The following is a 12,397-nucleotide window of genomic DNA, read 5'->3' as shown; positions in this document are numbered from 1 at the left end:
TTTAACCCTAACCCTTATCATAAGTGAGTTGAACTTATGGCTCAGACCTCTACAGATCTCTTCTCATGTGCCCCTTGCAGAAAATGTGGGGTTTTTTTTACACAATGTCTAATGTGCATGAACCTGAGGGATCATATTACAAAAGTATTGTCAAATAACAGAGATGACATAAGAATGTCAGCTGGAGCAGTCTCATATATATATATATATATATATATATATATATATATATATATATTAAATTGAAAATAAATCTCTATCCTGGGTCATCATTTAAAGATTATCTTGGAATCAACCGCTGATTATACATTGGCTAAAATCATGAAAAACTGATCCCATTTGCACTTTGACCTAAACTTGGCAGAACAACAATTAAAGCCTCGAAAAATCTGCTGTTGCTGTTTTGGTGAAATTTCTCACTTTCCTCCTTCTGGATGGCACTCTTTCCCCACGCACGCCAAGAGAAACACAGAAGCAGCCAAAAGCAGCTATGACCATCGGGAAACTGTCCCAATCTGGCTCCGACTATAGACAAAGCACTTCAAAATCAAAATCTGCAAGAAACCATCTTTCATATTACACAAGCTTCTTATAATTCTCTAATTAGTGAAGAGGAGTCTGGAGGAAAAAAAGGGACTGCCTTTTAGACAGGCATGCTGGCTTACTTACTAGTTGGCCCAGGCTCAGGTCACATCGTCAGAATCTGTTTACTGGGCAACGTCGGCCTGCTCCTACCAATGCCAACCACTTAGTAAATGTGCTTGCTGTTGGTTATACAGCCAGCCACCATTCATAGCAATGTGTCGACTTACGAAAGAGCAGCAATGTTCTCGTGGCTCAAAAGCCTGCGGCATGTGGAAACATGCACACACGTAGAAAATTTTCATTTTCACTGAATATTTCCAGTTCGAGAAGATTTAGATGGCATTGAGGAGTGTCGGCGAACCACGACAGTAAACTGAAGAGTTTAAAGCGTCTCAAAGCAACCAATTCCATTCAGGAAGCGCTAAAACTACATTGTGTTTCCACTATTGGTACGATTCGCATTTAAAGCAACAGTCGAGAAACCATAGCAGGATCAAAACCCTCCAAATCCGTCGCTCATGACTTGATGTTACATGCTAGATAAGCAAACTTATAGGTCTATAGAGCTGCACTGCCTTTGTTAACCAACATGGAAATGCATACTCATCAACTGTGAACAGATGGCAGAAACTATAGTCATTATCTTTAGGTCAAACTTTCATTTTGTAAAGTCATCCATAAGGTGAGGGATTCTGTTTCCTGCTAATACGAGACATCAGCTTCACCATTGTTATTTTTAACAGCTGTTGTGCACACACATCCATTACAAAACAACGACACATACTCTCATCCGCCCTTTTTGGCAATTCGAGCTGCTGTACGTCTTCATGGCCGAGGTTCATCAAGGTCCTGGAAACATTCCTCAAGAGATTTTAGTTCATATTGTCGTTGTAGAATCAAGCTGTAGCAGTTGTAGTTTAGTCTAATACTGGCTACTGCTGGAATTTTGAACCATGTTAGAAGTGGCTGACGCACTGTTTAAACCCTTTGCCTCCTGGATTCCACTCCGATTGCTCAAAAATGGCCACTTTCTGGTTCTTCTTGTAGTAATTAATCCTTTATTGTGTCCATAGTTAGAATACACGAGCTGGCCTTCCCAGTGAGTCTAGAAAACATTCAAAAACACCACGTTCAAAAACCTATTGGTGCTTGGGGGTTAACAGGACAGGAAATCTTCCCTTATATAACCACAGCGCCACCCTGTGATCATATTAACAAACGCACTTTCCGATATTTGGCTTCTACATGACGGCCCCTAGTTATTAATGGCATACAGACATAACAATTCAAGACAAAACAAATACAGGAGCTAAAAAAAGAGAAATTTAACGATTCAAATATTTACATTTCTTGAAACAGACAGTTTAATCACAGGCCTTTCAAGAATACTGCCCTTCGTCTATAACTTCACACAAAGCACAAGACCTTGTTTGTCTGGAAAAATAGTCTAGAATTCCCATGATCCAGCTTTCTCCAGGCCTTTTCCCTACCAGGCCCAGGGCCATCAATGGATAAATGTCTGTTTCAGGTCGTGGTCTCCTGAACTGTGGATCTACAGGTCGTCTCCCATCGAGCACAAGACCCTCTATGAATGCTGGCCTGGCTTATGCTCTGCACTGTCTGCAGTCTCTCCTTGATCCGCTCCAGTTCCTGCCTTTTCTTTTCTCCATTTACATCCACAATGGCCTCATCAGAAACATTATTCAGCATGTGTTGTGTTTCGTTTTTACATTTTCCAGAACATTCTCTCTCTGAAATTGCAATTTCATACAACATTCCCCCTCCTGAAGTACTGTTGAAATTTCCACAATTTCCATAAACCTTATGTCTTCTCTGGACATTTCATTCTGCTTCACAGCTGTCTCATTGAAATCATGAATATATTGATTGGTCAGCATTTCTTCTCGTCTGCACTAAGAGATCCTATTAACCAGAGAAAAAGGAAAAAGTCCATTTCTACCACAGCATTGCTTCCATTCAATCTGTGTTCTATTAACAACCAAACCCAGCACTTGTCCTAATAACATACGGACAATTCCCATGGCTATTAATTACCTCTCCAGGTTCCAATATCTTGGGTGCATTTGTTCCAATTAACAGGTCAAAACCTGCCTCAACGCGTGGGATTTCAAAACTGGTTAGTTACGGCCATTTCCTCTGAGGTCACCATGCTATCAGCAGTGACCAGCATTTTCTTCTGGGGCAGAAACCGGAAGAAGATATAAATCACCACTGTCCAAATCAACTACTTCCAAAGCAGGTAATGAGTAGGCTGGAACGACTGCCTCTTGTCCCATGGTGCTTCACAGGAAGTCGGTTTGTTCTTCTGGTAATATTCAGCTTCTTCATTAAATGTTCAGAGGAGAATATGTCGGAGAATCGCGGGTCTAAGAAGGCACAAGTTTATACGATGTCACTTCCCTTCACTGCTTTCAAACTCACAGGAAGAATGGATAACTATGCACTGGTCCTTACCGGCCCCTGTTGGTCCACATGTTTGGGGTGACTTATAGACGGTCTCCTCACAGCTGTTCTGTAGTCGGTGGTTGCCTTTTAATGTGAAGCATCGTGGGGCAAGTTTGATCACAAACCCTGCATGTCAGGTGCCTTTCGCAATCACCGCTCATGTGACCAACATTCAAACATGCAAAGAAAACCCCCTTTACCTTCTGAAATGAGATCATTTCCTTGCGATTCTTTTCTTTGAGCTGTTTGTACTCCTCCAAGGTGTGGCTATGACTGCATCGAGGTTTCTTAACGTTTACTGCAGCCCGCAGAGGTGAGGCCACCTCACTAGGTCCTTCAGACGAGTCCATTGACGCAACTGTGGTGCGACAAGTGTTTCCTCTCTTCGGTTCCTCAGGTGTGAATTGAACTTATTGAACATCCTTGTGCCAACCACACCAGAGGCTGAATCCTGTACGACGTCAGAGAGTCGGAAAGGATACAACACGTCGTTCCATAAACGCAACAAGATCCTGCAAGTGAGCTCGTTTGTTGGTCGTTTCCATTAGGTCATTGAGCAGTGGTCCTCCATAGCTCCCTCATTTTGTGAGGCAATTGTGACAGAATGGTTCTCATGTTTCAAGGCATGTCCGATTCCTGCATGTACTGAAGCTCCTGCATTACAATTACAGCATCCGGGAAGAAATAAGGGCTATGATTGCAGTGCCTTGATATCCTTAGATTTTATTGTTTGCCATGCCAAAACCTTCTGTATATAATAATCTGCAACCTTGTAGCAGTTTCCAAAATGTTCCAACAGAAGACCTTTGGCAATATATACCGGGTCAGGATCCATATGCTGACTGTGATGCATCAATTCTCTTGGCTGCCCCCTGGTGAATGGTTACAAGTTGTACAGAGTCTGCCTGAGTTGCCTTTTGTTTCACTCCTTGTTCAAAAGCTTTAACGAAAACTTGTATTAGAGAGGATCAGCATCAAATATCGGGATGTCTCCGGGTGGTGGCGAACAGGAACATTGTTGCTGCACCAGAGCAGCAGTTTTGGGTTGGTTTGAGCAGAATCGATTTGACAATGATTTATTGATTGCCCTTCACCATTTAACCATACAGTTGTTGATTGGCTTTGCAACTGCAGAAATGTTTTCAATTTGTTTTCCATTTGCTCCTTGTGGTTGTGCAGTTTTACTCCATTTGATATGTTTCTTTGGTCTCACATCCACTTGTCTGTTCTGTGGCAATGAGAGTCCTGAGTACTCCATGTCCATGGCTGCTATTCCTTTGCTGCTGGGTTTAGGGTTTTGACAGATGCCATTGTTCATTTTTCCTTCTCCAAATAAGAGTTTATGCCATTTGAAGATGCTTGGGAGGAACGCGGAGCATCTGGTCATATTAACAAACCCGCTTTCCAATATTTGGCTCATGCAATACCTAAAAAAGTATTTGTGTTGTACCGGCAGTGTTGGTATTCCACGACTTGGGGTTCACACCAAGATTTTTTTTACATTTTCTGAGCTCGTTTTAGAACGGTTTCTCATTCTCATGCAACAAAAAACATGTAGGCATTCAAAATTATTACACATGTATGACCTGTAGTGGTATTACTAATTGTCGCAAGATCAGCTGATCCACTGTCTGTTTTAAAGTACATATCTTACCGTTGCATCATCCCGTTCTCTTGTGGAATGATTCCATTCATAGAGGCCTGTAACGAGAGCAGAAGGAAATGTTACAGCAGTATAAGATCACCGTTGTGGTTTTGAACCGAGACACGAGCGCACCATAAACACACACCTGCTCTGTGATACATAAAATCAATCTTTACATTCTTTACCAGGAGCCAGAATTATCAATCTCACCTAAAAATGTAACCAAAATGATGACGGGTATAAAACTATTAGATACATTTAACTGACACTGATACAAATTAATTTTTAAAGGATGAATTCCAGAAAGCTGTTGATGCTTCAGCCACCTTGGTAAATTGTATGAAAGGTACACGGTAATGCGGAGGTTATTCTACCACTCTAAACAGCTGATTAAGCAACTCGGCCTCATTGAGAATGAACTAACCTCGTGAAGTAAACCTAGTACGTGAACGGCTACAATCTTGGCACTCTTGACACCGGTAAAGAAAACACTGTCTACTCTGTAGTCCACCAGTCTTATTCAAGGTTGGACTACTTTTTGCTGAAAACTGTAATATTATAAAGGACACCTCAGGCAGACAAAGATTTTCTCGATCACAATCAGTGACCATGTAAATGTCACTTCGACATAAAATAGTCATTCCGCCTAGCAGACACTGGTGATTTATTAAATCGTTGCTCAAGGACCCAGATTTTATGACATTCCATTAAAAAAACCAACTATAGACATTACTCTCTAAAACCTGCATGATTCTTGAAGTACAGACTTTCCAGAGCACAGTGGTCTTCAGTGAACTTAACGGGGTCATATTAAGACGCCCCAGAAGTGAATAAAACCAATCATCCGTCTCTCCATCTTAATGGATAACTCCTACAGGAGCAAATTAAAACTCATTCCAGGACATTTCCAAATTGTATATACTTATAATAATTTAAATATTACCTTTAACCAAGTTTGACTTCTCATGTAATCTAATCTGAAACGGGCATATTGGCTCTCTTGTCTGTAAACAGACACTAACCTGGTGAAAAATGAGATGAACAGTTGGACAAACTCGCCGGTCCATCTGTCACCAGTTGAATATACAAAATAGGGAGCACAGCACCAGTTGTTTGATTCCTCATGGCTCCAAGTAGGGCGCTTTGTAGCCGACTGTGCTGCAAGTTTATTATTATTGTCACTATTATTGTTTACACTGATACATTACATACATGTTGTTTTAAGTAAAGCCTCACAGAACATTCAGTTGGACCATTCAAGGAGAACGACCAACCAAACAAAGAGGACTGAAAGAACAAATGTAACTCGAGTCTGCTTTGTAGGGAGCTTTTGTTTGAGAACATAAATGATTTCTCTGGAACTCTTAACTACACTAAATGGCCACAATAAGCCACCTAAAGTCAGGCAGTGCATTCTGGTACACTATGCATTTTTTGTGTGTGTTGGATGAATACAAAATTAAATACGAGAGTCTTGTGTACAATCTCAACAAACAAGCCAAATATTCACACTTAAATATATCTATGAACAATTTACAAAGCATGAAGGGTTTTGTTTTTTCCATGCTTGTTAAGGAGGTTGCAAGAACCCTTTCAAAGCTGCTTCACATGTTATTGTGGCTCATTTCTGACGCAGCGTGTACCCTTTATCTGACATCTGCAGTTTACCAAACACCGCACATTTCCCTGTTTGTGAAGCCTCGCAAACTGCCGTGACACTTATCAGGACTGAACACAGCTCAAAGTACCTCTGAAGAGCAAACTGTCTGGTTATCTAAAAAAAAAATATATATAAAATAAACATTTGGATCAAGTTGGGCCTTTTTGGGCCCAATTTTCAATGTTCATATAGTAGTGGCTAATGGGATATTTATTTTAAAGTCCAACAATTAGTCTCTGCACTTCACAGGTATTTGTACACAATTGATACAATAAGAGTTTGTACACAATGGAAAGATTGGCTCTACGCATTGTAAAATGTGTTGTCATCCAATCCCAAATAAAATACTTTTCATGAAAGGGTCAAATGTTCAATGTATTTATCTTTATCATGAGCAATTGTGAATAAAATAACTGCTTGTATTGCTTGTATATATATATACATATATATGAATCCATTCAATGTATTGTGTGTGTGTGTGTGTGTATGTATGTGTGTGTGTGTGTGTGTGGGGGGGGGGGTTATAGTTTAGTTTCCCACACCTACTTAAATGGATCATAAAGTGAAGTGCAGACAGATGCAGATTTCACTGTTCATTACTCTGTTCTCGAGACAGTTCTAGGGGAAACACCATTTAAGTATCCCTGCATAAATGTTTTTGCCATCCCACCTAGCAAACATGCACCCAGCAGCAGCTTTGTTTTTACAAAAACAGGCACTACAGAGGAACTGCAAGTCATCAGGTTTGCAGCTGCAGCGAGTCCAGTGCCGTCTGTCCTGGCGCCTGCTTTGAACTCTTGCCAGCATCAACCTAAATATAGACTGATCCTTTCAAACGTGGGGTAAAAACCTGGCAAGATGCATCTTTTTCATCGAGCCTCTGAAGACAACATTTACATTGCCATACCTTTGTTTCGATTTTTCCCCATGACCTCAATGCCGTCGTGCAGGCTGCTTATTAAAAAAAGCACTGCAATATAATGAAAAAGGGATTTGGATATTTCAAAAATCACATAGTGCGTGTCATCAGACGGCTCCTGCCTTCTTGAACTCGTACTTTTCACCCGCCCAAAATTGCAAATCCTAAAAGTTGAAAAACAGCAGACTGAGAACTTACCACAAGATCCCAATTATTAGACTCCAAAACAGTGATTGCCTCCGCTATGTTATCAATCCCAGTGCACGCCTGTGGAACAAACCAACACATTAAGAATTACAAGAGAAGAACATTAGTACCTACTGACAATGAAACATTTGATGATGTTGTGTCACAACACAAGTATAAAAATAACTGCTGTATGTTAGAACCCCTGTGCTGCAACTCAGAGCCGCCAAATATCGGTTGTAACAGTCGTCACATGGATGGCACACAGAAATGCCTCATTCTCTGGAGTTGAGTAAAACACGTCATGAAAAACACTGGTAGAACATTGCGTATTTCAGCAAACAGAAGCCCCATTGTACAAACACAGATATCTTTGGATAGCTGAAAGTGGCAAAGTCGACTAAAAGCATTTTATTTATAAAACAAATATAAACAACTAAAATAAGGTCATGACATACTTGTTATTCTTTAACGACTTTACTTTAATCGCTGTGTAATCTCTCGGAAGTGCAAAATAACCCCAAACACATCAGAAAGACTTCTGAGCTGATGCAAGAGTAAGAACTAGAATCAAACCATAATGAGTGAAACTAATGTCAAATTTAAAGTACCATATAGCCAGTATGTTGACAAAGTGGACTTTTGACCTGGGAGACATGAGACATTATATAATTTTTTTTTAAAGTTATCTCACAAGCAAATGTAAACAAAATCCCCCAAAGCAAATAAACCTTTAAAATCAGCTTGAAACTCAAGGAAAGTATTTGATTTGTATGATGCTCAACTAAAGTTTTAAACCAAAAATTGCCAAAATTCTTTATCATATATATATATATATATATATACACACATTTTTTTTTTTAGATAGAGCACTCAATGACTTGATTTGTCAGCCCAGTAACTATATTTTCTTATAAAAGTAAAACTAAATGGTCAAATAAGCCCAAGAGAGATATTTGTATTTTTGCCATTACTTTGTTGTAACTGTGTAGAAAAGTATTTAACATCTCTGCTTTAGAGTATTTATTTATGACATGGATTTTTAAATAACTTCCAAAACATTTCTTAATAACACTCTGAAGACCTCATGAACAATGCAAAAAGCACAAGATGCTTTATTTACATCAGTTCTTTTGAAGAAATTACTGGAGAAACCACTCGTGAAACTGTAGGTAAACTTGTGAGATGAGATTGTGGATCTGTGATTCAGAGCAGCTGACAATCGCGGGCACTTTGGGGGCAACATTTCAATTGTTACTCCTAAACTAGAATCCATACCTCGGTATATCTATTTAAGTGAAGCCCAGTGGCCGTTATAGCACTTTTCTGAAGTCAACATTAGCTTTAATCTACTGATCTGTCATAAATGCTTTATCCCGTTTATAGCATAAGCTAAGAAACGCGTCTTTCGCACATGAAATTAACCGAGATCATGAGAAAACCTGAAGACAATGCTCACGGGCATAGTGAGAACTTGAAAACCTGTGTTCTGAGACGTGATGTGACAGACCCAGTCACCTCATCAGGAGTGGATCGCAAGATGTGGTACATCCTGGGAATGTTCCTGCTCTTGATGTACAAAAGGATGTGAAGAAATCAAATTTCAATTTGGTTTTAAGGTTTTCACATTTGCACCAAATGATTGTTTTTATAAGCTCTAGAGAAGTTTCAGTGTTGCAATTGGTTTTATAGATTAGAATTTGAAGCCAATCTGATTTTTGCTAAATCAGGAGAAGAACAATCTTGAGGCAAAATAAGCATTTGTGTGAAGGAAATATGGTGTCCACCTAAAAAAAATGTGCCTGTGGACATTATTGTTCAATGAAGGTTGTGTTATTGAGTGAGAAATACCTGTTGAATCACTCATAAAAACGAATCGGTTTATTCTACCCACTGTTTCCCCTCAGGCACTGAATAAAGGATGGCAATTTTAGGAACCTGATCATTACTGAAGTTACACCACTAATACCAAACTAACTTGCAATGCAATATGGGTATTGTGATAGTAACCAAGGTGTAAAGTGTGTAAAATCTAAAAAAAATACTCCGACTATCTTTGATAAGAGTTTGTATTATTTGTCACTTGTTTAGTTTTTGCCTGAAGCCCCCCGAGCAAGATAATAATGGATGGCACTTCACAAGAGCAGTTAGTTTTAAATTTTTCTTAAGTAAAGAGCTGAAGTCATATGCGAGTGTGAGTTATACACTCCTAAACAAAATCTTAAAACCAGGGAAAGCACCTTACACACCAACAGATCATAATAAGGTTCCAATTAGAGCTTTAATGTGCAAAAGAGCAAAAAAAACATTTAACAAGAAATGGAGCGAATAATTTATTGAAATTTGTATTTAAATTCAAACAGGCTGCTCAATCAGCCGATGGACGCTTTAAATGACCAAATCCTGTGCAAAGATCTGCTTTCAAGACCCGACAGCCTGATGGCGAAGCCAAGAGGTTAGAGAACTGGACTTGGGTTTGGAGGTTCAAATGCCACGGCAAACAGGTCACAAGCAACTCTGGTGCTTCTCGATGCATGTATGGTTATGGTTAACTATGAATAGGATGGCTTACACGGAGAGAAAGGATTTCCCCAAGAGGGACAATAAAGCAAAGGCAAGCAACAAATGTTCTTTCTTCGCCCCATTGTTGCAGAGAGCGTTTTACAATTTTGAATTACATAAAAATCCTGAAGCTTATGGCACAAAAAAGCTAAATGGAGTAGTTGAGGGGAATAACATTGCTCTTTTGGACCATCCTGCCGAGCCCTAACCCTATTATCAGATATATTGACAAATATACGAAATTGTGGGAATGTAGAGAAAATGTGACAAGCAGTGTATTCAAGTACCTTGTCACTATAGATTAGGATGTGTTCTGTAACACTGCATTGAGTATGCATTCAAACTATTATACATTACATATGTGTTATTATTTATGTAACCTGTTCGCAAAGTATGAGAAATTTCCTCATTTCCTGAAGAAGTAAACATGGAAACAGTTGACCAGTAACTTCCTATAGGGTTAATGAACTAATGAATAGCTTTATTACATATAACTTGAGCTATAAGTAACAGGTAAGAATTTATGTAAACCTCAAAACAAGATGTAAACAACAATGTCTGTCCTATTTAATCACAGATTAAATGCTGGACTATGTGGAGCCTCTTCTTAAAGGAGCTGGCCCCAACAAATTGTTTTGATGTTTAATAACCCTGTAAATAATTGCTGAAAGGGCAGCACATAAAAGAGGGCGAGAGAAAGCTGCAAACCGAAATCAAATAAGTGTCTGTGTATTTTGACGACGATAACAATAAGAACGCCATTAAACTGCGTGTGTTTATGCGTCTCCTTTTTTTTTTTTTTTTTTTTTTTTTTTAAACGTCACTGAAAACATGCTAACGGCTATTGGATTCCCAGTAGGATGATATACTTGTTCTATATTACATCTCGTAAAATACCGAAACGAAGATATTTCACCTGAACATTAAGGTGAAATTTTAAAAAAACAACAACACAATTCAAGAAACAGTATGTGTTCCAAGTGGCCGAGGGCGCTGTGCCTCTGCTGGCAGCTAAACGTCCAGATCATCGATGATTGCCGGACAAACAAGCTGCAACCGTTGAGGAAAAATTTTAATACACACCAGCCCGTTTGTGTCCGCAGCTGTATGAAGGCATTATCTAATTAGCTGAAAGCTTGTAAGTATGTCCTTAATGAGTTAGCAGGCAGTCAGTCGGTTAGCTCGACGTGCTAACTTCAGAAAGCTCAGCTCAACTCTGTTGTTTTGGGAGCCCGTGTCGCTGACAATAACCGGGGACATTTCGACGATGACAGGCGGATTTCCTTCCCACCGAAAAGTCGCACTGGGCGCGTCGGAGAGGGGGGACAAACCTGAAAGTCAGCCAGAATCATCTCACGGTTCATGTTGCTCTCGCCGCTTTCGGAGGCCATGGCAATGACTGGCTAAAAGCGATTCTTCTTCCACCACTCGTCGCTCCTCTCGCCACACACAAAAAAAAGGACACGGAGTTTTACCAGCACCTCGGCCTCGGACGCGGCGACGGGTGACAGCTCGGCGGAATGGGCACTGTCTGATTTTGTCGGGACTTTGCGGCGTCAGGTGGACAATCGTGAGTAAAGTAACGTCACGGCGCGGGGCTCTCTCACACCATCATTGTGAAGCCAGTTCACTGCTGCACGGGTGACGTTAAGTGACAGCGAGTGTCGTAAAGCCGAGGAGCTGCTGGAGCAACTCTTCTTCTTCCTTTTTTATTTTCGCGACTGGCCGCAAAACAACGTTCGTGGTCATTATCGCCATCTACTGTGTGGGCATGGGAAACGCCCCTCCTTAAAAAAAAAACCAAAAACAAACATTTTCTTCATAAATTAATTTCGGCTCAGGGGAAACGCAGATATAAATTGACTGACAACTCAGAATAGTGCAATTGTAAGAAAACGAGCGTGTCATTGTGTCATATTTTACCGGGACGATCCACTTTGCACGTCCTATCCGTGTGGATGGGGCTTATAAATGTATGTCTTTGTATTGCGGATGTATGTATTTCCTATTGCTTTCTCTGGAACAACTTGGGCTTTTTGCACATGTCGCACTCCTCGGGAGTGTGCTGCTGTATGGGAGGAAGCTATGTGAGCCCACACACAAGAGGCAGAAAGGGGCGTCAGGAACCTAAGCGTTGCTTTTCAGAGGAACTGAAGAAATAATTCCAGATTGACTGTCGCGGTCTTTACAGACATGAGGCGGAGTGTTTGATATGCAAAGCGTTTGTGCCTGAGGCGACGGGAGACCCCAGAGCTCCCATGGACACATTAATAAAAAAGGTCTGCGATGCTGTAAATGTTGTCTCTGGATTCTACCTCCAGAAGTACGTCACTGTATTCGTTGTCATTTATTTCCCAATGGTGTTTAGGCTTAT

At 40.3% G+C, this 12,397-nt stretch overlaps 1 protein-coding gene across 1 annotated transcript in view; it reads right to left on the bottom strand.

Annotated features, from left to right (window-relative positions):
• faf1 (Fas (TNFRSF6) associated factor 1) overlaps positions 1-11,658 on the bottom strand; it is a 68,416-nt gene extending 56,758 nt beyond the window's left edge. The window contains exons 1-3 of the mRNA XM_080505891.1: positions 11,355-11,658; positions 7,474-7,542; positions 4,706-4,752 (exon numbers count right to left, since the gene is read on the bottom strand). Coding sequence (XP_080362017.1) covers positions 4,706-4,752; positions 7,474-7,542; positions 11,355-11,414 — 176 coding nt within the window. The 5' untranslated portion in view covers positions 11,415-11,658. The remainder of the gene's footprint in view (positions 1-4,705; positions 4,753-7,473; positions 7,543-11,354) is intronic.
• Positions 11,659-12,397: the final 739 nt, after the last annotated feature.

Source organism: Blennius ocellaris (assembly GCF_963422515.1).
Source record: "Blennius ocellaris genome assembly, chromosome: 12".
NCBI lineage: Eukaryota > Metazoa > Chordata > Actinopteri > Blenniiformes > Blenniidae > Blennius > Blennius ocellaris.
Note: the sequence above shows the minus strand (reverse complement) of the source record. Positions and strands in the feature narration are given on the sequence as shown.